This window comes from Ictalurus furcatus, chromosome 9 (genome assembly GCF_023375685.1).
Source record: "Ictalurus furcatus strain D&B chromosome 9, Billie_1.0, whole genome shotgun sequence".
NCBI classification, from domain to species: Eukaryota; Metazoa; Chordata; class Actinopteri; order Siluriformes; family Ictaluridae; genus Ictalurus; species Ictalurus furcatus.
In genome coordinates this window covers 12,017,590-12,040,609 of record NC_071263.1, presented here as the reverse complement: position 1 = coordinate 12,040,609, position 23,020 = coordinate 12,017,590, and the positions used below count along the sequence as shown (strand labels likewise).

Here is a 23,020-nt window from a genome sequence, read left to right as displayed (position 1 = left end):
ACAGTGTATTTGGTAACAGTGAATGAATGTTGGTGCTAATCGGAATGCTAGGATTTCCTTCGTTTTTTTAAGACGCATTAACAATTCTGGCCAAGCTAACACCTGCATTAGTATTACAGCATTTGTCTCTGGCTCTTTTTCTCCATCTTCAGGAAAGAAGTGGAAGAAGACATGCTGCGTGCCATCTTTCGTTCTGTTTGCACTGACTCTGGCATGCCTGGTGACTGGTATGGCCCTCTTGGCTATATTTAAAGTGGATTCAGCTAATGTGACAGTAAAAGCGGTGCTAGTGGCTGTGGCCAGCGTGGTGGGCCTCGCTCTGCTGCTCAACTGCAGGACCTGGTGGCAGGTGGCCGACTCTGTGCTGCGCTCGCAGAGGAGGAGGCTGCACAGTGCCGCCAACAGCATGCACAAGCTGAAGAGCGAGGGATTCATGAAGGTATACAAGATCTCTAAACATACAGGTGATACAAGTTTGCACAGAGAAAGGTTTTTGAACACTGTATATTTTAGCCATCTTGAGATATATATATATGTATGTGTGTGTGTGTATGTGTGTGTGTGTGTATATATATATATATATATATATATATATATATATATATATATATATATATATATATATATATATAAATATAATATACCTCTATCTTAAATTTTTGGAGACAACCTAAATCTGATTGGAAAAGGCAGCTTTAATTAGGCACTTGTAGCAGATGGTGCATATTGATCTTACAATTGATCATACACTCACTGAGCACTTTAAGAACACTGTACTAATACTGGGTAGGGTCTCTCTTAATGCTCAGAACATCCTCAATTCTTCATCTAATCCTACCATCTAGAATCGCCGCTTGATGTATGTTTTTTTCTTTATTGAACCATTCTGCGTAAACTCTAGAGATTGTGCTGTGTGAAAATCCCAGTTATAGAAATACTCAAACCAGCTTGTCTAGCACCAACATTTATGCCATGGTCTAAATCACTGAGATCACATTTTTTACCCCTATTCTGGTGGTTGATGTGAACCTTACCAAAAGCTGTTGGCCCGTATCTGCATGACTTTATGCATTGTCCTTCTGCCACACGATTGGCTGATTTAGATAATTGCATGAACGAGTAGGTGAACAGGTGTTCCTAATGTAGTGCTCACTGAGTGTATATTTATAACGTTAACTAGTTTAACCTGTAAATGTCTCATCTGCTATTTAATAATTACTTAAATACTACTATATTGGTCATTGGAACGTTTTGTATAATATTGTTCCTTATACCACAAAGCTGTTGAATGTTTTAAGCTGATTGTTCAGAAGGTGTTATACTGTGCAGTCATGTGAAAAAATAAGTACATCCCATGGAAATTGTTGGCTTTTTTGACATACTTGGACAAGCAAACATTTGATCATCTTTGAAACAGTGCCTATTAATGAAGTTGATATATTTGAACAAAACCAATAAGGAAAATTAGCTTTTTAAATCATTTATTCAACAGAAATATCAATAGATGGGATATTCTTCTGTGGCAAACGTAAGTACACCCTTGGCCTCAGAAGCTAGTACTGCCCCCCTTTAGCAGAAATAACTTATTGTGGGCGTTTTGCATAATTGTCCACCATTTCTTCTATTTGAGCTATTCCTTGGTGGATTTGCTAGTGTGCTTAAGATCATTATCCTGTTAAAAGGTCCACTCTTTGATACGATGCAGAAGTCATAGCTGAATCAATGAATGTAAGCTGTCCAGTCCCTGAGGCAGAGAAGTAACCCCAAACCATAATATTACCACCATTGTGCTTCACAGTTGGTATTAGATACTTATCCTTAAAATAAATAAATCTATATAATATATGTCTGTCTGTGTGTGTGTGTGTGTATGTGTGTGTGTGTGTGTGTAATATATATATATATATATATATGAGATGTCTTTGACATTTGTTTGACATATTTTGGAACTACATATATAATTACATTATACAGATGCAATCGAAATTATACAACCTCCATTGCAAATCAGGTTTATTGTCAAAATTTACAGACTTTCAGCTGTTTGCAATGAACAATGAAAATGCAACTTTATTCAACAAAATTATTCAGCCCCCTGAATAGAATCCCTCACAACAGCATAAATATGCAAAACAGGTGTTGTCTCAAGCACACCTGATATAACTAATCAAGGGCTTCATTAGTTGCACCAGGTGTGCTTGTGCTGGAACACATGAAATACCTGAAATACCTGAACTGGCTAGGGGTAGGAAATACATGAAATACCTGGATGGGGCAGAAAAAGGAAGTTATCAATGGCTGCAACTAGATTTCTGAGAAGGCAGGTTGTGAAAAACCCTCGAGTAACTGAAAAAGACTTGCAGCAAGACTTGGTGGCAACAGGCACTGAGGTTTCAGTGAACACAGTAAGGCGCATACTAAACACAGAAGGATTCCATGCCAGAACTCCAAGACGTCCACCACTACTGACCCAAAAGTACAAGAAAAGTCAGCTCAAAATCATATAAATAAGCCACAGAAGTTGGGCTTTTGTTTGGGATTCTGTTCTGTAGAGCGATGGAACAAAACTGTAACTTTTCGGCACGATGGATCAGCGGTATGTCTGGAGGAAGAAGAATGAAGAAAGAACACACTGACCACAGTCGAGCATGGTGGTGGCTCGGTGATGCTTTGGGGCTGCTTTGCATCCTCTGGCACTGGAAACCTGCAGCGTGTGGAAGGCAAGATGGATTCATTGAAGTATCAGGAATTCCTAGGAGAAAACGTCATGCCGTCTGTGAGGAAGCTGAAGCTAGGGCCACATTGGACCTTTCAACAGAACAATGATCCCAAGCACACCTCAAATTCCACCAAGGCTTGGTTGCAGAAGAAGTCCTGTAAGATTCAACATGGCAATTACAGTCACCTGACTTGAACCCCATAGAAAATCTCTGGTGGGATTTGAAGAAGGCGGCTGCAGCACGCAAACCCAAGAATATTACTGAACTGGAGGCCATTGCTCATGAGGAATGGGCTAAGATTCCTCAGGAACGCTGTCAGAAGCTGGTGTCTGGCTATGACCTGGCAGCAGTTCATAACAGCAAAATGGTGCTCTACTAAGTATTAAAGATGCTTTCCATGAAGGGGTTGAATAATTTTGAAGCTGAGAGAAGTCATTATATGTTGTATTTTCAGTTGAATTTGGGGAAACCACTTGAAGCATTCGTTGTGTTGAACTAGTTCAATTGCTTTTGTTTGATTTGTTCATTGCAAACAGCTGAATGTCTGTAAATTTTGACAGTATACCTGATTTGCAATTGGGGTTGAATAATTTTGATTGCAACTGTATTATAATCATAAATATACTATATTAGTACACATTTCTATAATTATCTCCCCCTGCGATTCTTCACCTAATGTTTGAATGTCTCCAATGTTTATAGCTGTTCTACTAAGCTACATTGAAGGAAAAAAAAAATACAGCAGCATGTTGTGTTTTTTTTTTTGTTTGTTTTTTAATGATCGTTTATCTTGTCTTGAGCTAGGTGCTCAAATGTGAAGTGGAGCTCATGGCTAAAATGGCGAAGACCATCGATGGCTTCACTCAGAATCAGACTCGTCTGGTCGTCATCATCGATGGCCTGGACTCCTGTGAACAAGATAAAGTGCTGCAGATGCTAGATACGGTGTGTGTGTGTTTGTACATTTGGTCAGATTGCAAAAAATTCTGCAAGAAACAACATTTCGGAAATTTCGAATCATTCCCTCATCTTCCTCCACTTAACATAAAGGCACAAACAGCTCTCAATCTGACTGAATGGTAAACACTTTCATCAATTTCTCATTAACAAAGCAGAACTACACACTGTAGCTATCAGAGTTCACCCCAGAAAGTTCAGATTCCTCTTTTCCACTTGGAGTAATAGAATTTCCTTCAGCCAAACGTTATTATTTGGGGATATAATCCCCTTGTGTTGGCAGCCTGCTCAGTGCTAATGAAATCTCCCTCCTTCCAGAGCACCTGAAACCTCAAAGACCCCTTTGTGGCTCATTTAGTCACATCACTTTTAAATTCTGAGCATTTTTTTGCCTCCAGTTTTAATAGAAATTACAAAATTGAATTTTTATCGCAAGCTAAATGTTTTCTAAGCTTGCCGTGGCTAAAGTTCCATAGCGGAAAGGATTTGCATACTACTATGAATGGAAATGGCCTGTGGAGGATTATGGCATGTTGGGAAAGAGACAATAAGGTTTTTGTGGCCCACTGCAGTATAAACAAATATTTGAGCTTCGACGCTAGCCTGAGGCAGCACACAGCAGTAATTAACTTTTTTAAATAGTGTACAAATCAGTGTCCTGTGACACATGGCCATGCTCGAGTCTCTCATGAGTCTGGAAAGTCCCTGTCATTTCCCAGACTGGAGCTTCTTCACTAGACCGTGACCTTTCTATTTGGTGTCCTGTACTGATAAAGGCTCTGATTATATTTTAATGTGCAGGAATAAACTTTACATGCAGGCATTACTGAACCAAATTCTTTTTCAGTGTTAACAAATGGGCAAGATGCTGGGTCTCATCGATTTCAGACGGCTGAATAGAATAACAGTCTCAGCCTACCACAAATCATTATTATCAAATGATGCAGTGAATGTCACATTACATGAGAGCGCTACCATATTTTACTTTGATTTGATTTTAGTTATGTCAATAAAAATATATTGAATTAAGGATAAGCCTTATTAAAAACGCAAAGAAGCAAAAATAAGGCACCAATATAAAGAAAAGTGAAACATTTGCATAAAATACATGCAGTCGAGCACCACTGATATTCTGCTTCGTGAAGCTTTTACAGTTTATATTAAATCTATAGATCTCATATGTAGAGATGGTGCAAATCAGTAGAAAATCAAAATGGTTTGTTGTATTTTCTGCCAGACTTAAATGCACAGGCAACGAACCCAACCCTAGCCCTGGAGTACACCGCTGTCCTACACATTTTCCACACACTTGTGATTGAGCAGGGGGAAAACACTCAAATGTCAAAGGGTTACTCCAGGACCTGGGTTGGGATGTGGTGTTCTAATGCATCTCTTCCTCTGCAGGTGAGGATTCTCTTCTCCAAGGGCCCCTTCATCTCCATCTTTGCCAGTGACCCCCACATCATCATTAAAGCCATCAACCAGAACCTGAACAGCGTGTTGCGTGATTCCAACATCAACGGCCACGACTACATGCGCAACATAGTGCACCTGCCCGTCTTCCTGAACAGCCGTGGCCTCAGCACAGCCAAGAAGCTCAGCATGGCTGCGCCAACCAACGGAGATCTGCTTGCTGCTGAGGGTAAGTAGAAAAACATGGCAGATATCTGTGAAAAAGCTATGCATAATGATCAACAAGGATAAACAGCCCAAGTTACGATTTTCTAATGATCTAAAAATGGATATAATTTAATATTAATTGGTTATGTTTGTGTTTTTGTGCCTCTGGGATCCTGCAGCATGGCATGAGGATTTGGACAGAAAGTTTCAGTCTCAGAACAGTCTCGGAGAGCAGGCCAAGCAGGGCAGTAAATCGACTCTGAACAGGAGGGTAAGTCTCAGCTGATTGGAAAAAAATATAGACTTGAACCCCATAAATAAACCAGTGGGTCATGGATTTGCAGAACAAATTTTGAGTCGTGGGGGCTTAGTCGTTAGCACATTTGCCTCGCACCTCCAGGGTTTGGGGTTTGATTCCCGCCTCCGCCCTGTGTGTGTGGAGTTTGCATGTTCTCCCCATGCTTCGTGGGCTTCCTCCAGGTACTCCAGTTTCCTCCCCAAGTCCAAAGACAAGTGCTGTAAGCTGATTAGTATTTCCAAATTGTCTGCGATGAGTTGGCACCCCGTCCAGGGTGTCCCCCACCTTGTGCCTCAAGTTCCCTGGGATAGGCTCCAGGCGCCCTACGACCCTGTGTAGGATAAGCGGTACAGAAAATATGTGAATGGATGGATTTTGAGCCATCATAGCTCTGTGAGTGCTTCTCGTGCAAATATCTTCCTCCTTCAGAGGAGCAAGATACGAGCATCACGCTAGCACTCAAATATAAGAGACACAGTGCTCACTCTGTTGGCGTGCTTGTGTTTGTTGTTCGTGTGCATTCTCCATGAGGCTGGCAATGTGGAGAGGGATGCTGTCGGAACCCCTGGATGTCGCCGAGGAGCGTCTGTAATTGATTTAATGTCTGTTTACCCTCCCCGCTGAGATGGCATTGCCTAATGACAGGGTGCAGCAGCAGTGGGGCTCGGTGACAAAGCTCTGGCACGGCCGGCATCTAGTGGGAGGCTAAATGGCTCTGCTGCCTGCCCTGCGAGTGCCCCATTTGTTTGCCTCACTGATTTATCAGCCCTCTTTTCATTCGGCTTTTGGGGACACGATCCTTTTGTGCTGCCTCCGACGCTGGCGCGCCTGGCAGTCGTCCTTGTTTTTCGAGAGTGGAAGTTCATGTTTCGCCCGTTTACAAGAAGCTCATCAAATCTTTCCTAGCCATTACAGAGAGGAAGACGCATTGGCTGTACCTCGTTCCTGCTGATTTAGCTAATGTGAACTTCTAGGTTAACAAGAGCTTTGGTCAATACATATCAAATTTTTTTTAGGGTTGTGATGAATGAGGGCTGACCATAAGTTTTTTTTGTTCTTGTTCTCAGATTTTCCAAAAAGCGCATTTAAGTGTTTAGAGTGATTTTGCATCTATTTATTGGGTTTTTTTTTTTTTTTTTTGGGAACCAAACGGATAATGTGCACTGAACAACCACATGTCTGAGTAGCCCAGTTTCAGTCTTGGGCATTTTAACCTCTGCCTTCCTGCTGGCTTTAAAAGGGCTACCTGTTTGTTCATTTATATTAGCAGCCACACACTAAAGTCACAAAGCTGTCATTAGAGACATTAAAGTAGACGTAGAGGCTTGGATTTCTGGAGCTTGTGACCCAGCTTCTGTTCCTGATCAGCAGCTGTTGAGAGTGACCTCAGGACACGAGTGCACCAGGCTCACAACTCTTCAAAGCCGAGCCACACCTGAGAAGTGAGAGAAATGCTTTGGATAATGTACCTGATGCTATGATTTATGCTTGTGATCATGTGACCACAATTATAATTCGTAGAGTTTTCATTTTTCAAAAATCTATTTCAGTACAATTATGTATTCTGTCATATATGGTGCAGTCTAGGCCAGCCGTCTTGCCAGTGATGGGATCAGTGATTATTACATGCAGAACACTCTTTTTTTTTTTTTTTTTTTTTTTTTTTTCCCTCTTCACATTCTAGCAGCTTCGATAAATTCTGTTTAGTGTCGAGGTCTCAATGTCACCCCAGGTTCTGTAAACAGAAGGAAAAAAACCGATGTGGGTCTTCAAAGTCTTATTAACTTAAGGATAATAAATCTTTCCTGTTGCCTGACAATCATATTCCAATTAAAACTGAGTTGTAGGTGTGGCTTTGGATAGAACACTAATAAGTGTGATGTATTTGTTTAAATTTCGAGTTTCAAAACAGCTAGCTTAAGATAACTTCCACGGAAATCACTGACTACTTTTGAGTAGTAACATGCTCAGTTATAAAACAGAGAGGGACTATTGGGTTATTGCATTTAATTATCTAATAGCTGGTGTGTGGGGGCGCACTATGGCTGCGGTCGCATCATCCAAGTGGATGCTACACACTAGTGGTGGTTGATGAGATTCCCGCCCCATACTATGTAAAGTGCTTTGAGTTTCTAGAACAAAAATAATAATAAAAAAAAATACATATATATAATAACTGCAATAAATATAAAATATATATGTAAATATAAAAAATAAATATAATATAAATGTAAGGAATTGTTGTTGTTGTTGTTATTATTATTATTATTATTATTATTATTATTATTATTATTATTATTATTATTATTATTATTAATTGCATATTTGTTTATTTTAAAAGCAAAGATTAAGGTAATAAATCTTTGTGTTTTTGTGCCCACTGATATTAGTTAATTATAAACTGTTGCAAAACTGTTGTGAAATGAGCCTCTGTGCTAAAGTGTGTCTGTCTGTCAGGATACATACCGGAGGCGTCAGATGCAGCGTACAGTCACACGCCAGATGTCGTTTGACCTGACCAAGCTGCTAGTTACTGAAGACTGGTTTAGTGACATCAGCCCTCAGACCATGAGGAGACTCCTCAACATCGTTTCAGTCACAGGTTTACTGCCATCTTCCTAAATTCAGTGATCACATCTTGATCAGGAAATCTGAAATATTTGTACTGTTAATATTACATGATACCTGCATAAAGAAAGAAACAAACAAGCAAACAAATATCCTGTGCAGTGTTCTCTTTGAGATGTAATGTTTTAAAACAGTTTATATTACCATTTAGAGAACAAACATACTAGGAAAATAACTTTTATTGATTTTTTTTTTCCACTAGTAAGTGCTACGAGAAATCCTCTGACCAAATTCATTAAAAATATATTGCATCAGTTTCCTTGATCAAAAAAATTTATCATTTGCAAGATACCATAATATACTGAATATGTCATATACTGAATACATGCTGTACTATTGCTTTATTATAGCTGATTCGTATTAAATGTGCTTATCATAAAGTCTGTATATGGAGAGCTGTATTTTTTAGCATCTTCTTGTGTCCTCTGTAAAATCAGCAGTCTCTGGACACACAAAAATAGAATGAATATGCATTAATATTTCATGAATCCATTCCATTATTACATATAATTCATTGTAATTCATTGTAATTGTATGCATTACAACAACAGTTTCTTACATCAGCTTATTAGCTTATGAATTCAAAATATGAGTACAAATTAATTTCCATGTTATATTCATAGGAATCTTGTATTTTTTTTCTGAAACACTTTACAACTCTGACTTTTCACTATTAAGGTGATTTTACAAATACGATATATGCTGTGACAGGGCGCCTCCTCCGAGCCAATCAGATCATCTTCAACTGGGACCGGCTGGCGTCATGGATCAACCTAACGGAGGAGTGGCCTTACCGGACGTCCTGGCTCATCCTCTTCCTGGAGGAGAATGACATCGTCTCGGACCAGGTCACGCTCAAGACCATCTACGAGAGGTCAGATTCCGTGTCAGCCGTCCTCCTACACTTCAGCACACTGCTCGTGTTAACGTTGGAGCAGTGTTCTAGCATCCTGTCTGCTCGAAATAGCTGCTAACAGCCCAATCAACACATGCATTTACGACAAGTTACATTTCAGTTTGACACACAAGTTCACAGCAGTCACAAGGTTTAACAGCTCGAGTGGCTCCAGTAAACATCCGTCACGACACTGTTTTCTTCCTCTGACCTGAAGGTGGCAGTAGAGAATTTTTTTGTTCATCTTCTATCCTCTGTATCACTTCTGACCTGGTCAGGAAGAGACCTTTCGATGAAGTAATGGGTTTTGCCCTTTCTGTTCAGCCCTTTGTGTGTCAAATGTCACAGAAAATCGCAGAAAAATTTGATGTTCTTGTAGATTACTATACGGAACATTGACATGCACTAGACTTGGTAAGTATTTGCCTTATTCTTTGTTGCACTAGTGAATGCAGAGGGTAGAAGGAGGAGCTGTGTGTGTGTGTGTGTGTGTGTGTGTGTGTGTGTGTGTGAAGCAGTTGCTGCTGTTGCTCAGGGCTTGGCCTTTAAAGGTTGCTTTCTGTCACACTGCACTAGCATGCTGTGACTCCCTGGGCTGTGGAAGTGTCAGAGCACCTCAATGTCAGCATCTGCTCCCTCTTACTGACTCGTTCTCTGTCTCTCTCTCACTCTCTCTCTCTCTCTCTCTCACACACACACACACCCACCCATTCTCTCCATTCTTGAACCATGTTATTCCTGTATTGCATAAATGCACCTGCTTCTCTCCTCCTCCCTCGCACCCAGTCCTATCTCATCTCCTGAGCTTTTAAAGAGATTCAATAAAAGATTTCAGTGTACTAATTTCAACTGTAAAATTTTAACTTCTTAGAGTTGTGATGTCTAGGGATGTCACGATACCAAAAATCTAGTAGTCAGTACCGATACCACCAAAAGTACACGATACTCGACACCAAAGTCGATACCAATGTGTGTTTTAAAAAAAATTAATAAATAATGTAAAAAATAATAATTAATTTTTTTTTTCTGGTGGACATCCTCCTCTGGCTAATACTGGCAGAGAGAGAGAGAGCGAGAGGGGGGGATATTTTAGTTATCAAACACTGTCTGACCGTGACTAATAAAACGGTGGAGGATAGAAGCGCGCAAGGTGCACTCCTATAAACATGCGCACACGCGCGCACACACACACACACCTTATACTCTGAATGCAAACATTAGTTTAAATTCACTGATATGGTGGCAGACCAAAACGATTTATTAAAAGCAGGAACATTTGAATAATTATTAGTGACATTAGACTACATTTAGCTGACAGGACACGGGCTGAATGGCGATGCATGGTGGCCCATTCGGAGGTAGTTCATAACACTGCAATGTGTTTGCGTCGTTAACAAATAACTGGCTATCGCAAACATTACATGGCGCATAATGTTAGCTGGTTTCACAACCACAGTGCCAGCTGCCTCAAACAAACATAATATAGGAACGTCTTTCAGGTGCTTCACCAAATTCCAAGTGTTTCCTCACTTTGTTTGAAATGAATGATAGCATCGGGTGCACACCGGCTTCACAGCATCAATTATATGTTTGTTGTCATCCGCCTTGAATGTGAAGTATTTCCATATTCGACTCTTACCATCTTTCCTCTCAACGTGTCGGGGCGGAGCTAAAGTTGTCGCCATTTCTGTAGTTTTTCCCGTGTGCTTGTAGGCATTCTTCATCTTCACCACTTGTGGACTGACTAAAACACTTGTGTGTATTTGCTGCCCCCATCAGTTACGGAAGAATTGCAACAGCTGTACCTTCATTACCAACGATACCTACGCTACTGCAGAAAAACAAGTACCATCGCGTTTTAAGAATGTTAGTACCAACTTGGGACCGAAGTATCGGTTTTCGTGACATCCCTAGTGATGTCACTACCATGAATGGACACATTTACATACCCTTATTCTGTCAACTCTGTCCAGTCCAGTGCAGAAGATGTTTCTGGCTGTAGATGAAGCTTTATTTTTCAGTCTGAGCTTAATGGTAGCACGTTTCAGGCTGGAAACTTTGTAACGAGTCGCAAAAGAGTTCAGGCTTAGCCCGAAAGTTACTGTTGAAAGATGTGTCAGTTACAGTGACGGGCAACTCATGAGAATAAGTCTATATCATGCTAATGTTGTTATTGATCTATCTCGGCTATGGCTGCACTGTAGTCAAGTCAAATGCTAGCTAGTTAGCAATCGCTTTGCTAATGTTTTTGAAAATTCCATAGTGTTTGCATAATTGCATTAGTACTCATATTTGCTTGTGTGTATGTGTATATTGTAACAGTTTTGAACAAACTAACAATGCTAGAAATAGAGGAAACTCACTTTGATAGGATTAAACTACTCTCACTGTATTGTATTACCTACAATCAAGGTCATAAGCTTACATCCACCTTGCAGAATCTGCAAAATGTTAATAATATTTTTTTTTCATTTACTTTTTGTTTTTTTATTAAGTTCTGCCCTGAATAAACTATTTCACATAACAGATGTTTACATATAGTCCACAAGAGACAATAATAACTGAATTTACACACGCTCGATTCTTAATACTGTGTGTCGTTACCTGGATGATCAGAGACTGTTTTTATGTTTTGTGATAGTTGTTCATGAGTCCCTTGTTTGTCCTGAGCAGTTAAACTGCCCACTGTTCTTCAGAAAAATCCTCCAGGTCCTGCACATTCTTTACTTTTCCAGCATCTTTTGCATATTTGACCCCTTTCCAACAGCAGCTATATGATGTAGAGATCCATCTTTTCACACTGAGGACGACTGAGGGACTCCTACACAACTATTACAAAAACATTCACTGATGCTCAAGAAAGCAATGGGGCAGGGGGTTGGGTGTAAAGATGATTGGTGTAAATTGTTATTATTTTGTTTAAAGATCATCTTTTTTTCATTTAGTGGAAGACAAAATAATAGCGTATGTAAACTTTTGACCTGCTTCATTTGTGTAAATTCAGTTATGACCTGCACTGTATATAAATATCTAAGACTGTTGCTTCACTGTGAAACTGCGATTTTAGTGTAAGTCATAAGCTTTGAGAGATCATTACTGTCTCACCCCTCTCTGCTTTGATTTCTCCAAGGGCCTCTGCACTCTTGGCTTGGTCTCTTTTTTTTTTTTTTTTTTTTTTTTTTTTTTAGTTTCAGAATCAGATTCTGGCTCAAACATATCAGGCTGTATATATTGAGCCGACGCCATTATTTATCTCCTGTACACTTCTACACATGGCACAGACGTGGATATGGTGTGTTCACATGAAAAGTTCAGCCAATCAAAACAGAGGTCATTTAAATAAAGATTTAAAGGCACAGTAACGAAAACACCTGTTTAATTGAAAAGTCATCGCGAAATGAAATCACGAGCGTGTTTAGCACAAAAAAGCACACAGAGGTTATAAATGGATTGGGAGTTAAAAAAAAAAAAAAGGTAAAACAAAAACGTGTAATACGGGTCCTTTTAAAACACAGCCATCAGCAGTTGCAGATCTTTAAGAAGAGAGCTGACATGTGTTCTTATCTGTGCTAGATCTGTCTCCTGATAATAAACTGTCAACGTTTTCTTGATGCTCTGTTTTCACCTTTGTTTCCCGTGTTGGTCACATGGTCATCTCTCTTTTTAAAGACATGAGTCATGTCACTACATGAATCCCCTGGCTACTGTTTGCTGTTTGGCCATTTAAGTAGAATCTGGACTTTTTTTTTTCCCCTCCCCCTCTTCTTGTCTCTTCCTCTGTCTAACTGTCATTCTGCGGTCAGTTTCACGTGAAAGACACTGACCCACAAACAGTCGGTTTCAGAGTCCTGCTTCCCTCTCGGGCCTGTCTGTAGGGGCATTGTGAAACACCACTGCCCATGTGGCAGCGAGGTCAACTTTCCGTGTACGCCCCAGGGCTGTATGTCGCCCCAGACGTATCAGCCTATCGGAGAGCACGTTACTGAAGTATCAGTGAAAGAATGAGTCAGCGATTCATAGGTCAGCTGTCACTCTGAATCGCACTCACAATGTGGTTTCTCTCTGTTTCGTGTGTGTGCGTGTGGGTGAGAAAGAGGGGGTTGATGGACGCATCATGTGCTTGGGAAGAGGACATACTGTGTGTGAGAGCATGTGGGCGTATTGCCTAGTTTAGATTTGTTTTTATGTTCTCTCCTTCTCTCTTTCTTTCTCACACACACATTGATTTCTGGAAGAGAGAAGTGATAAAATACCCTTTTACTGACCTTGTTCTCTCTGAGTGGATTAGAAGTCATGAAGCCTTTAGGCTTTTTACAAACTATTACGTCTTGATCTTTGTTCTCGCTGTGCTTTCAAACTTCTGAACAAATATAAAGTCATGACGCTGAGGGTAGGAAATATGTGTACGTAGTACAACACAACCACAAACACGCACAGACGCGCACACACATACTCTCTCACACACACACACCTTACTGCAATTACTACGCCTTAAAAAGAGCACACAAGGAAGAGGTTCAGCTACTCGGATCTGACGCTGTCGGCTGTGCACCGTGCAGCACAGACACAATGCCTCTGTGATGGATTGCTGTAGGTCTCATAGATAAGTCTATACAGTAGAGTAGTGCTCTCAGCATGGAAACAACTCCTTTCTTTCCCACAGTGCGCCAGTGTTTTAATCTGCTGCAGAATGTGAATAATATGTTAATAACATTAGCCTGTTTTATGATTAACACAGAGGCTGGCTAAAGTAATCTGGCTTAGAAACTGTGTGTGTGTGTGTGTGTGTGTGTGTGTGTGTGTGTGTGTGTTGGAGGGGGCAGCTCTGAGCACAAAGATCACTGTGTCCTCAGGAGACACAGTTCGAGTCTGCACCTACACACAAAAACACCCTGACCAGCGTGATTCATCTGCTCTACTGGGAAAACTACAAATTGCATGTAGGAGGCCAAGTCAATGCTCCAGCGGCCCCAGCACACTTAGGCAAATTGAAAGCAAAACAAATCCCAAAATGTTGCACCCTTTTTTTTTTTTTTGTGGTGTGTGTGTTATTTATAGCTGTCAAAAGTTGCAAATCAACACTTGGGCGGTGTTTCTCTAATATATTCCATGTTTCTTTAATTATATTATAGCTTGCTTTCTCTGCTCACCTGCTTCTTTTCTCCCTCACCTCAGGAGGAGAAACGGAAAATATGTCATTACGTTTGGACCATAAAAAGTACGTCCGGCAGCAGGCGGAAGCCCATATTGAGTGCGCTGGTGGAGAGGAAGTGAGAGTTCTTGCGACGGCTGGTGGCCGTGATCTGGTGTGGAGTTTTCGAGCGGACTCAAGTCCAGCGGGAGGTTATTTCTGGTGCTGTGCTCCGATTTTAGCTTGTCGAAAGGTGTGGCCCACCGAGCCGGCTTTGCTCCGACATCTGGTGTCCTGCGCGTGCCAGCACGGCCTTACGGAACCCGAGCGGGCTGAGCACCATGCCCAGACCAACCCCTCCCCTCCTGCCACACACACACACACACACACACACACACACACCTGATATGGGCCGCTAACATATGTCGTTCACCCCCCCTCACAAACACACCTCCCATACTGCCAGAGCCCCTTGTTAATTAACCGTTAGGAGAGCTGGTGACACGCGCTCCCACACAACCTTTCGCACCCAGGAGCGAGTGTGAAAGAAAGCTCGGGAAAGAGCACATGCCCCCTCACCTTTTGTCTTCACCTCACTAACCATCTCTTGGCATAGCTCCCTCACACTCTCCTTCAGCTTTTATCTAACTCTGGATGTTTAAACTCTCCTCCTGTTCTGAAAGCTCTTCTCTCCTGTCGCACTTCCCAGCGTCGCTCGTTCATTCAGCAGACAATTACTCCAGTGCTGCGCCGTAAACGCCAGCTTTAACGGAGATTTCTCCAAAACTTTTTAACTAATGACACTTGAAATGAATCTGTGCAAGGCAATCAGAGCTAATTAGAAATACTCCTTTTGCAAGTACAGAAACATTAAGATGACATACTGTTCATTCAGGATTACTTTAATTGGACCAATTATTGTAATTTTGGTTGCAATTACCGTCAGAGATAAAAGCATTTTTCTGAAGCACATTTTGTTCAATTCCCTTTATGCGTGCTGCCTAATAAGGCTTTAAATATCACTCCTCAACAAAAGAGAACAGCTTCCTTTTTTTTCCACCACTTTTGAACTTTTGTGCCCTTGACTAAGAGATTCTTTCTTCATCAACGTCTTTGTGCTGTTTCTGTATTTCCCTCACGTAGTGAGCTTGTCTCGAACAAGTCTGAGAGATTTACTCCGTATGCCTCTCCCTCTGGATTGAGCCTCTTGTATGGCTGCTGAATCCTTCTTGAGCCATTTGGTAGTGGGAGTGAACCTGTAAATGAATAGCACTGTAAATGATTAGGCTGTTGAAAAACCCCATCTACTCCCTAATAGAAGCGAGCACTATGTCTGAAAAGGAGAGCTCGCTTATTGAGGACACACACGGTCTTCGGTTGGCAGAGTGACCTCCAGATGGTTGAGATGAGCTGGGGAGTGGGAGAAAGTGAAAGTTAGAAATAAAGTGAGAGGCTGTGTGGTGAACAGAGGGAGAGGAGAGTGGATCTAACACTGGTTTGGAACCGTGCTGTCACAGAGGAATTGGTATTTGTGCTTTGTAGTTCCCAGGCTCTCGGGTTTTTGCGACATCATGATGATGACGAGAGTGGGAAATGAGTGAATGTTACGTTGGTAGTTGGCCAAAGCTCTGAAGTCTTTTTATGGATTAAAAGATTAAAAACGAGTGTTCCAGGGCACTGGAAAGAAATTTTGTCATTAGCGTAGAAACAAGAGAATGCTTATCGTCACATCTTCTGTGGCATTGCGTATTTGATTAATTCAGTGGGATAACTGTAAGGTTCAGCGCTGTGAAAATCCTTGGGGCTCTGAGAAAATTATGCTTAAATCAACTTATCTTAATGCAAGCTCGAAATAGCACGGCTTACTTAAGTAGTGCTGTGGTTTTACCAGTCAGTTGCTTTCCCAAAGATACAGCTGATGAATTAAAATCTCCTTTATATACCTCAGCTTTCAGAATTCTTTGGTTATGACCAGATAGCCAACATCACCACCCCATGATTCACATAAACCTTAAGACAGGCCTCAGTGCTTCTCACAAAGCCCTGATTCTGACTTTATTGTTATTCTGCATTCATTAATCTATAACTTCTTTCTGTGTTGCACCGTTTGGTGTCTGGACTGAAACGCATATGCTAGTACAAATAGGCCATGATCTGAGAAGTTAGAGCCCTGTTAAAGAGGGGTTCGAGTGATGTCCGGACAGAGAAGAGTATTTACGGTGAGATTTGAGGGATGGTGGGTTGAGCCGTACTTGTATCTCAAAGGGAACGTGATACAGAGTGGGTTTGACAGGTGTAGGTGGGAGCTGGTTTGGCTTTACAGCAAACATCAATGTTTTAAATTTGCTGCAGACAGCTACAGGAAGCCATTGGAGAGAACACAGCGTTGAGGTGATGTTGGAGAACTCGGGGAGGTTGAAAAGAAGACATGCAGCTGCATTCTGGATCAGTTGCAGGGGTGTAATGGCGCGAGTACAGAGGACCGAGTTGCAGTAGTCCAATCCGATCTTGAGATGCCAAGGGACTGAGCACCTGAGTGGTGTCTGTGGAGAGAAATGGTAGGATCCTTTTCATGTTGTAAAGGAGACAATTGCATGACCATGTCAGATTAGCAAGATGAGCAGAAAATGATAGCTAGCTGTCTAGCACTACACAAAGGTTTTGTGTGTTGTCAGATGTTCAGAGTTCTCCAGAGATATGACAAGACCTTGACGTGGGGCTGCATCTCCAGGAATATACAGCAAGTCAATCTTAGTGTCCGATAACGAGCTGCCATCCAGATATCTTCCTGACATGCTGAGATCTGAACATGAGTGTCTGAGAGAGGACATGAGTTGTGTGTCATCAGTGTAGCAGTGGTATGAAATATTGAGGATAATACCTATGGATGGAGTTGTTATAGAGGGAAAATAGAAGAGGGTTCCCACAAGTACTTGGTGAGTTTGCACACGGCTGATTAATGAATCCCTTGCATGTGACGTGATATGTCTGTACCTTCAATAAAGGTAGAAATTAGCAGGCCACTAATTTCCAGGGTCACGAGGATAGATAGACAAGAGAGTCTTGTGATTGACCATGTCAAAGGCTCTTAAGAATTCCAGAAGGATTAGGATCAATGATAGTTTGGCTGATCTAGCAGCTAGTGACGTTTCTCATTAACAGCTGTAAGAACAAAGTTCTTAGGCTAGGGTCCTCGTGGCAGTTCTTGGTGTGAAAGAAAGAAAAATTGATTGCAAACTGCTCATTTAAGAATTTTTGTAGAGAACTGATACGGGTCAGTAATTGCTAATGGACTTGTCCAAAATGTGTATGACCATTTCTGTCTTGAAGGCAGTTGGAATGTCTTATAAAACAGTTAATGCATCTCGCAGTTAATGCATTTTAGTGCTAGACAACTGTCCTAGATGCTGAACATCATGCTGCTGAACATGCTGGATATCATTTGACGTTCACGTTTTCATTTTCATATTTCTTCATAAATGGGTTCCTGCATTTACTTGCCTTTTATATATATATATATATATATATATATATATATATATATATATATATATATAATATGTGTATAATATATAAAAGTCAGCTGAATGTCAGTATGATTCATTTTTCTTGAACGACATGTTGAAAGATCTCTAGATGTGTGCTAGATAGTACAGGAGTGTGTACAGGCGTGTCAAAGGTCAGTGATGATCTTCTGGCAAGGAGCTGAAGACAGTTATATGTCACTTATGCAAGTAGTGGATACGTTTCTAGAAGAAACAAAAAGTGAATATTTTTAGGTGATGAGTGTTGCAAGTTCAGTTCCATACAAGTTCCTACCAGTTGATTCTTGAGAAATTCCTTGATACCAGAATCATCAACCAAACCGTGAGAAAAAGCAGATTAATCCCAGCCACCTTCTAACCAGACCTATCCTCTGTGCTGTTCTATGCTGAACATCTATCTGTGTTTTGTTCAGCAGTAAGGCAAATTTTGTTTACCACTTCAGCAACTCTCTGGAAACAAGTGAATAATAACATGCGTTTGCCTGGAATCGGCTCGGCGCTTCCTGAACTTCTTCAGGAGCCAATGTTTTAGGATATGGCATCTTCCTGATGTTTGACTTCTCACAGACTGTTACTGAAGTAGCTATTATTATATTATGATTGCTTAATTTAATGCTGCATGTCATTTTGTGGTTATCATAAAAGCTCAACTATCAGTGGATGTCTTTCGCGATGGTATTATTATGTAGCACTTGAGTTCAACGTTTCCCTTGTGCCTTGTGTTTTAGTAATTCCTGTGAAGTGGCTTTTGAAGGAACCTTTAGGTTTGGATTCATGGCTTCACTGAACTGGTTTCATCACCAGTTTATTGTGGTGCCTTGATTTTCTTCAGTTTAGTCTTATTGACCAGTGTGCATTATCTTCCAGTCTTGGTCACGATTAATTAATCCTGTTTGCCAAGTGTAAGTTGGATTCACGAAAGGAAGTTTCCAGTCAGGGGAGCAGTAAAAGGAACGCTTGAATTCAGATGTGTTTGTACTTGTATGTATTGGTCATTTTTGTGTATCCAGCTGAACTGGAACCCATTGAGAGGTTCTTTACAGAGTGCTGTGTCTTTACATGCAATTGCAAATCAGCAGTGCGGCCATGAACGTGTTTGCTCTGCTTGCTTGATTGAGCGCCTGGCAGCTCCTCACCCCAGGGAGTGTTGACGGACGCCTACAGCTCCACGTGCCAGCCTGCCAGCTGCTCTCTGAGTCCCGCCTCTACAAGGCCACCATTGGCTTCCACCAGCCATCTATGATATGTAATTCAGTCATGGTTGCTCTTTTTGCAGTGGTAACATCGAGTCTCCTTAATACTCTCAAAACATGAATACATGTTAGCCTTTCTGCATGTCTGGGCATCTTGTGTAAATGCTGAAAGGCACTCGCCTTGCACCATCATCACAAGGGTGGCTGGAAGCAAAGTCAAGTGGCACGTTAATCGGTCAGCCGGAGGGGGAAAGAGTGGGAGAATTATGCTCCTTCCCGTCAGCTGCTGCTGTGTAGGAGTTTTTCAAAAGGAGGAAGAAAGGAAGGCTCAGTCAGTGTCAGGATTGATCAGCATTTAATGAAACGCAGGCCAGAAAGCTCCCAAGGCAGCCACGCCACCAGTCTCAGAGTCACCACATGGCTGCAATCAATAGTAGTATTTGTATATGTAACGGCTGTACGATAGCCTGTGCACTTTTATCTGCCTCTGCATTTAAAAAAAATAATTTTTTTTAAAATTACAATGCTTTCGCATGAGGCAACTCTGCTGATCCCAGCGCTCCCACGAAAGTTGACTGATGGCGCCTTTGGATATTTGCATATCTCTCCCAAAGCAAAAAGTACAAAATATCACAGGCAATGTTGGAACAAATCACTTGATGTTTGGGCCAACTTTTCCTCCACATTGACTGAAAAAATGCTGTCTTTTTGAAGCGGATGGGTTCCACTTGTTCGAGCCAACATAAATAGAGCTCTGCATGTTTTACCATTAGTAAACGATGAGAGTCGCTTGAACAATACGCCTAGCAGCTTTTGTGATGTGACTAAGGTGTCAGACACGATGCTGCTCAGTGTAGCCTTTTTAATCCAGTCTACAAAAGCAAGCTTGTGCAAAAGGAAAGAAGACCAACATATATCTGTAAAAGGGGAAGATGAGTAACTACCCATATGTCCTCAGTGACTGACCAACAGTACCCCCACCCCCCCACATCCTTCTCTCATCATTCCCCACTTTATGCCAGTATGGCTGCTGTCAGCTCAAGCTGTTAGAACTAGAGTGTTGTGATGGCATGTTTATGCTTTGGTCTGGGTGTTGTATTTGGATATGGCCGGTGTCAGGACATTTGTGTTTTTTGCTTCATGCCAGATAAAATAGAAGGGACTTGGTGGAGCTTTCACACACCCAAAACTGTTCTGCATAACAGTCACTGTAGTGTTGTAATGTTGAGTTATGTGTCTTTTGACTCCAGACCTGCAAACGTTCACGCATATTACGCATGAGCGACACATTGGAGTAAGTTAGTACAAGTTTTCACCCAAAAATACGCCAAAAAGTAGTCTTATTTTCCCCCCAAATAAAACGCCAGACGAGCCAATAGACGTTTTGGCAAAAAAAAAAAAAAAAAGGCAGAACTTTCTGACCAGGAAAAAAAAATGACCAAGAGTGAAAAATATGGGCACTGTGAAACCATTTAACAGTTTGTACGAGGGACATCAGATAAGCAATTTGTCAAAGGACTATATCGAAAATGTTTAGTATTTACTGTGTTTCTATCCCCGTTCCCAGGACTACCCATAATTCCTCTTCTGATTTGGCAAGTCTGGGATTCCATAGACGAGTGGAATGTGCATTATTGTTTAGACTGTGTTCCTCACAATCCCATTAAATCTAACGCGACATATCTGGAGTGAATAATTTAAACTGGTCGTTACACAATCATCATTAGGACATAAACCTTACAAGCAGCCATACAATTGTGGATTAGCCTTGTATGCATTTGATGTTCAAACAGTATATTATATGAAAGAGCTGTTATGTTAAGGAAGCATATGGCAAAATTGTATTATTCTCTCATTAGTTTGCAGTGTGAAGCCTCGTGTCATCAAGTGTCGGTTTGGTATTCCTGAACACATGTACGTAACCTGTACGAGTACAAGAAAAGGCAGAAAAAAATTCTGTGTACAAGAAGAAGAAGAAGAAAAAAAAGATCATTTGTTGCCTTTCAGTCAGGTTAAAGTCCATAGAGATCCTGTGCATTTTTAGAAAGGAATGGAATGGAGTGTGAATAAGATGATAGGCATTTCCCAAATATGGATTATATGAATATGTTCTTGCTGGAAAGTCTGGTGTGTATTTTGAGTATATTTAACTATGTGCCTAAAAAGAACTTCTTGAAAAAGATTGGTCACTGTGGAGCCGTGCTAGTAGAGGAACATCAGCGTGTGTGTGTGTGTGTGTGTGTGTGTGTGTGTGTGTGTGTGTGTGTGTGTGTATGTATGTGTATGTATGTGTGTGTATGTGTGTGTATGTGTGTGTATGTGTGTGTATGTGTGTGTATGTGTGTGTATGTGTGTGTGTGTATGTGTGTGTGGGGCAATCTTGTGACAGAGGAAGTCTCTTGAGAAGCTCTCGTCACTGGCTCCTGTTTGTCTGTGAGTGAACATATATGCGCACACAGTCTCACACACACACCAAATAAACAATTCCAGCTGGATTTCAGGAGAAGCAATCCACTAGTTCTGCCTAATCCAGTGCGTGGGAAAAGCACCAGATCCCATTCCCTTACAGGCACCATGTGCTTCAGCTTCCACCTCCCCTTCACTGTGGTGCTGTACAAGTTTATTTGCAAACAAATTATACATGCGTGTATAGTGTGTGCTTGTGGGTCTCTGATAGAGATCACCCCGTCCTTCGGCCCTTCCTTTTATGTAGAGCCCATCTCCACCTCCACGTAATGTCATTGTGTAGAAGGTCAGCCGTCTGCTCACACGGCATCCACTGATGAGGCAGTGACCCTAAGGCCTGCTGTAGCACAGTGCAAGTCATTGTCCAGTGTATGTAATGTCTTTCTCCCACCCAGTGGATCATGCACACTGTCATACACATTCACTGCTGGAGAACACAGCTGTCGAAGGGTTCACTGTGCTCCAGAGACATCTGTATTTGACTTGGAGGTCAGAAGAAGAAGGAATTAGGTGTCAAATATATACGGCCCACAGGCGTGGCCCAGCCAGATATAGGCTCTAATCTGGGAAATAAAAAAAAAGACAATTTTTTTCTCTCTGTTATTTCCCTAAGAGGCAAAAAACTCAACTAGTGACAAAATGTGCTATTGATATAAAATTAGTACCGAGCTAAACATTTTGATACAGTAACCATGGTTCTTTCATGTTTTGTTCAAAAACAACTAATTTATGAACTTCTCTGCAATGGAGTATATATCTACATATGCAGCCACAATTTTGCATACTATATAGATCCCCCCCACCTCAATATTATGGGCTATTTTGTGTAGATTCATCATGATGATGATGATAATGATGATAAAATGATTTTGACAAACCTGGATCAGAGTATATGTGTCAGCTGAATCTCTACAGTATTGCTAAGTAGAGACCAGGGTTCCCACGGGTCATGGGATTTCTGGAATGTCATGGAAATTTAATAAAGTCTATTCCAGTCATGGAAAGTCAGAGAATTTTATAATTTTGGGGTTGAAGTCAGGGAATATCAGGGAATTTTGTTTGTAAATTTTTCAAATGTATTAGCTAAAATGTGTGTGTGTGCGTGAGAGAGAGAGAGAGATAGATATTGATTTATATAATCAGTCTTTTCTTTTTTCTTTTTTACAGTGTGCTCATTTGCTGCATGTGACAGTGTTATGGGTTAAAAATGTACTTAAAATGGCTTACGGTACCTTGAAAATGAATTGATTTTATTTCCGTTAAAGAAATATATTTTGTTTTATTAGGACCATTTTGTTTATGAGGTGTAAAGACTAGTCATGAGATAAGCATGTGTTCTTTTTAAGCAATGAAAACTAAGTTTTGCACTGAAAATGTCTGTTAACCAGGAAATCGAGCTTACAGATTTAATGGGTTAAAATAGTTTGTTTTTTTTCTGCTCAGTACCCAGGCAACACATTGTACCATTCTTCGTACAGTAGCTCATGGAAATTCAAGATTTTGATCAGGGAAAAGTCATGGAATTTTACATTTGAATTGGAGTGGGAACCCGGAGAGACAGTTTAAA

The 23,020-nt window shown here is 41.0% G+C and overlaps 1 protein-coding gene across 9 annotated transcripts in view; it reads left to right on the top strand.

Moving 5' to 3' along the window:
• kidins220a (kinase D-interacting substrate 220a) overlaps positions 1-23,020 on the top strand; it is a 68,739-nt gene that overhangs the window by 26,779 nt on the left and 18,940 nt on the right. For 7 of the 9 annotated variants that reach the window (XM_053632732.1, XM_053632731.1, XM_053632730.1 and 4 more), the window contains 6 exons: positions 153-439; positions 3,525-3,665; positions 5,082-5,319; positions 5,477-5,568; positions 8,053-8,197; positions 8,935-9,097. In XM_053632732.1, coding sequence (XP_053488707.1) covers positions 153-439; positions 3,525-3,665; positions 5,082-5,319; positions 5,477-5,568; positions 8,053-8,197; positions 8,935-9,097 — 1,066 coding nt within the window. Of the gene's footprint in view, positions 1-152; positions 440-3,524; positions 3,666-5,081; positions 5,320-5,476; positions 5,569-8,052; positions 8,198-8,934; positions 9,098-9,497; positions 9,533-14,293; positions 14,466-23,020 lie in introns of those variants that run through there. The other 2 variants (XM_053632733.1, XM_053632734.1) reach the window with 2 other exon arrangements.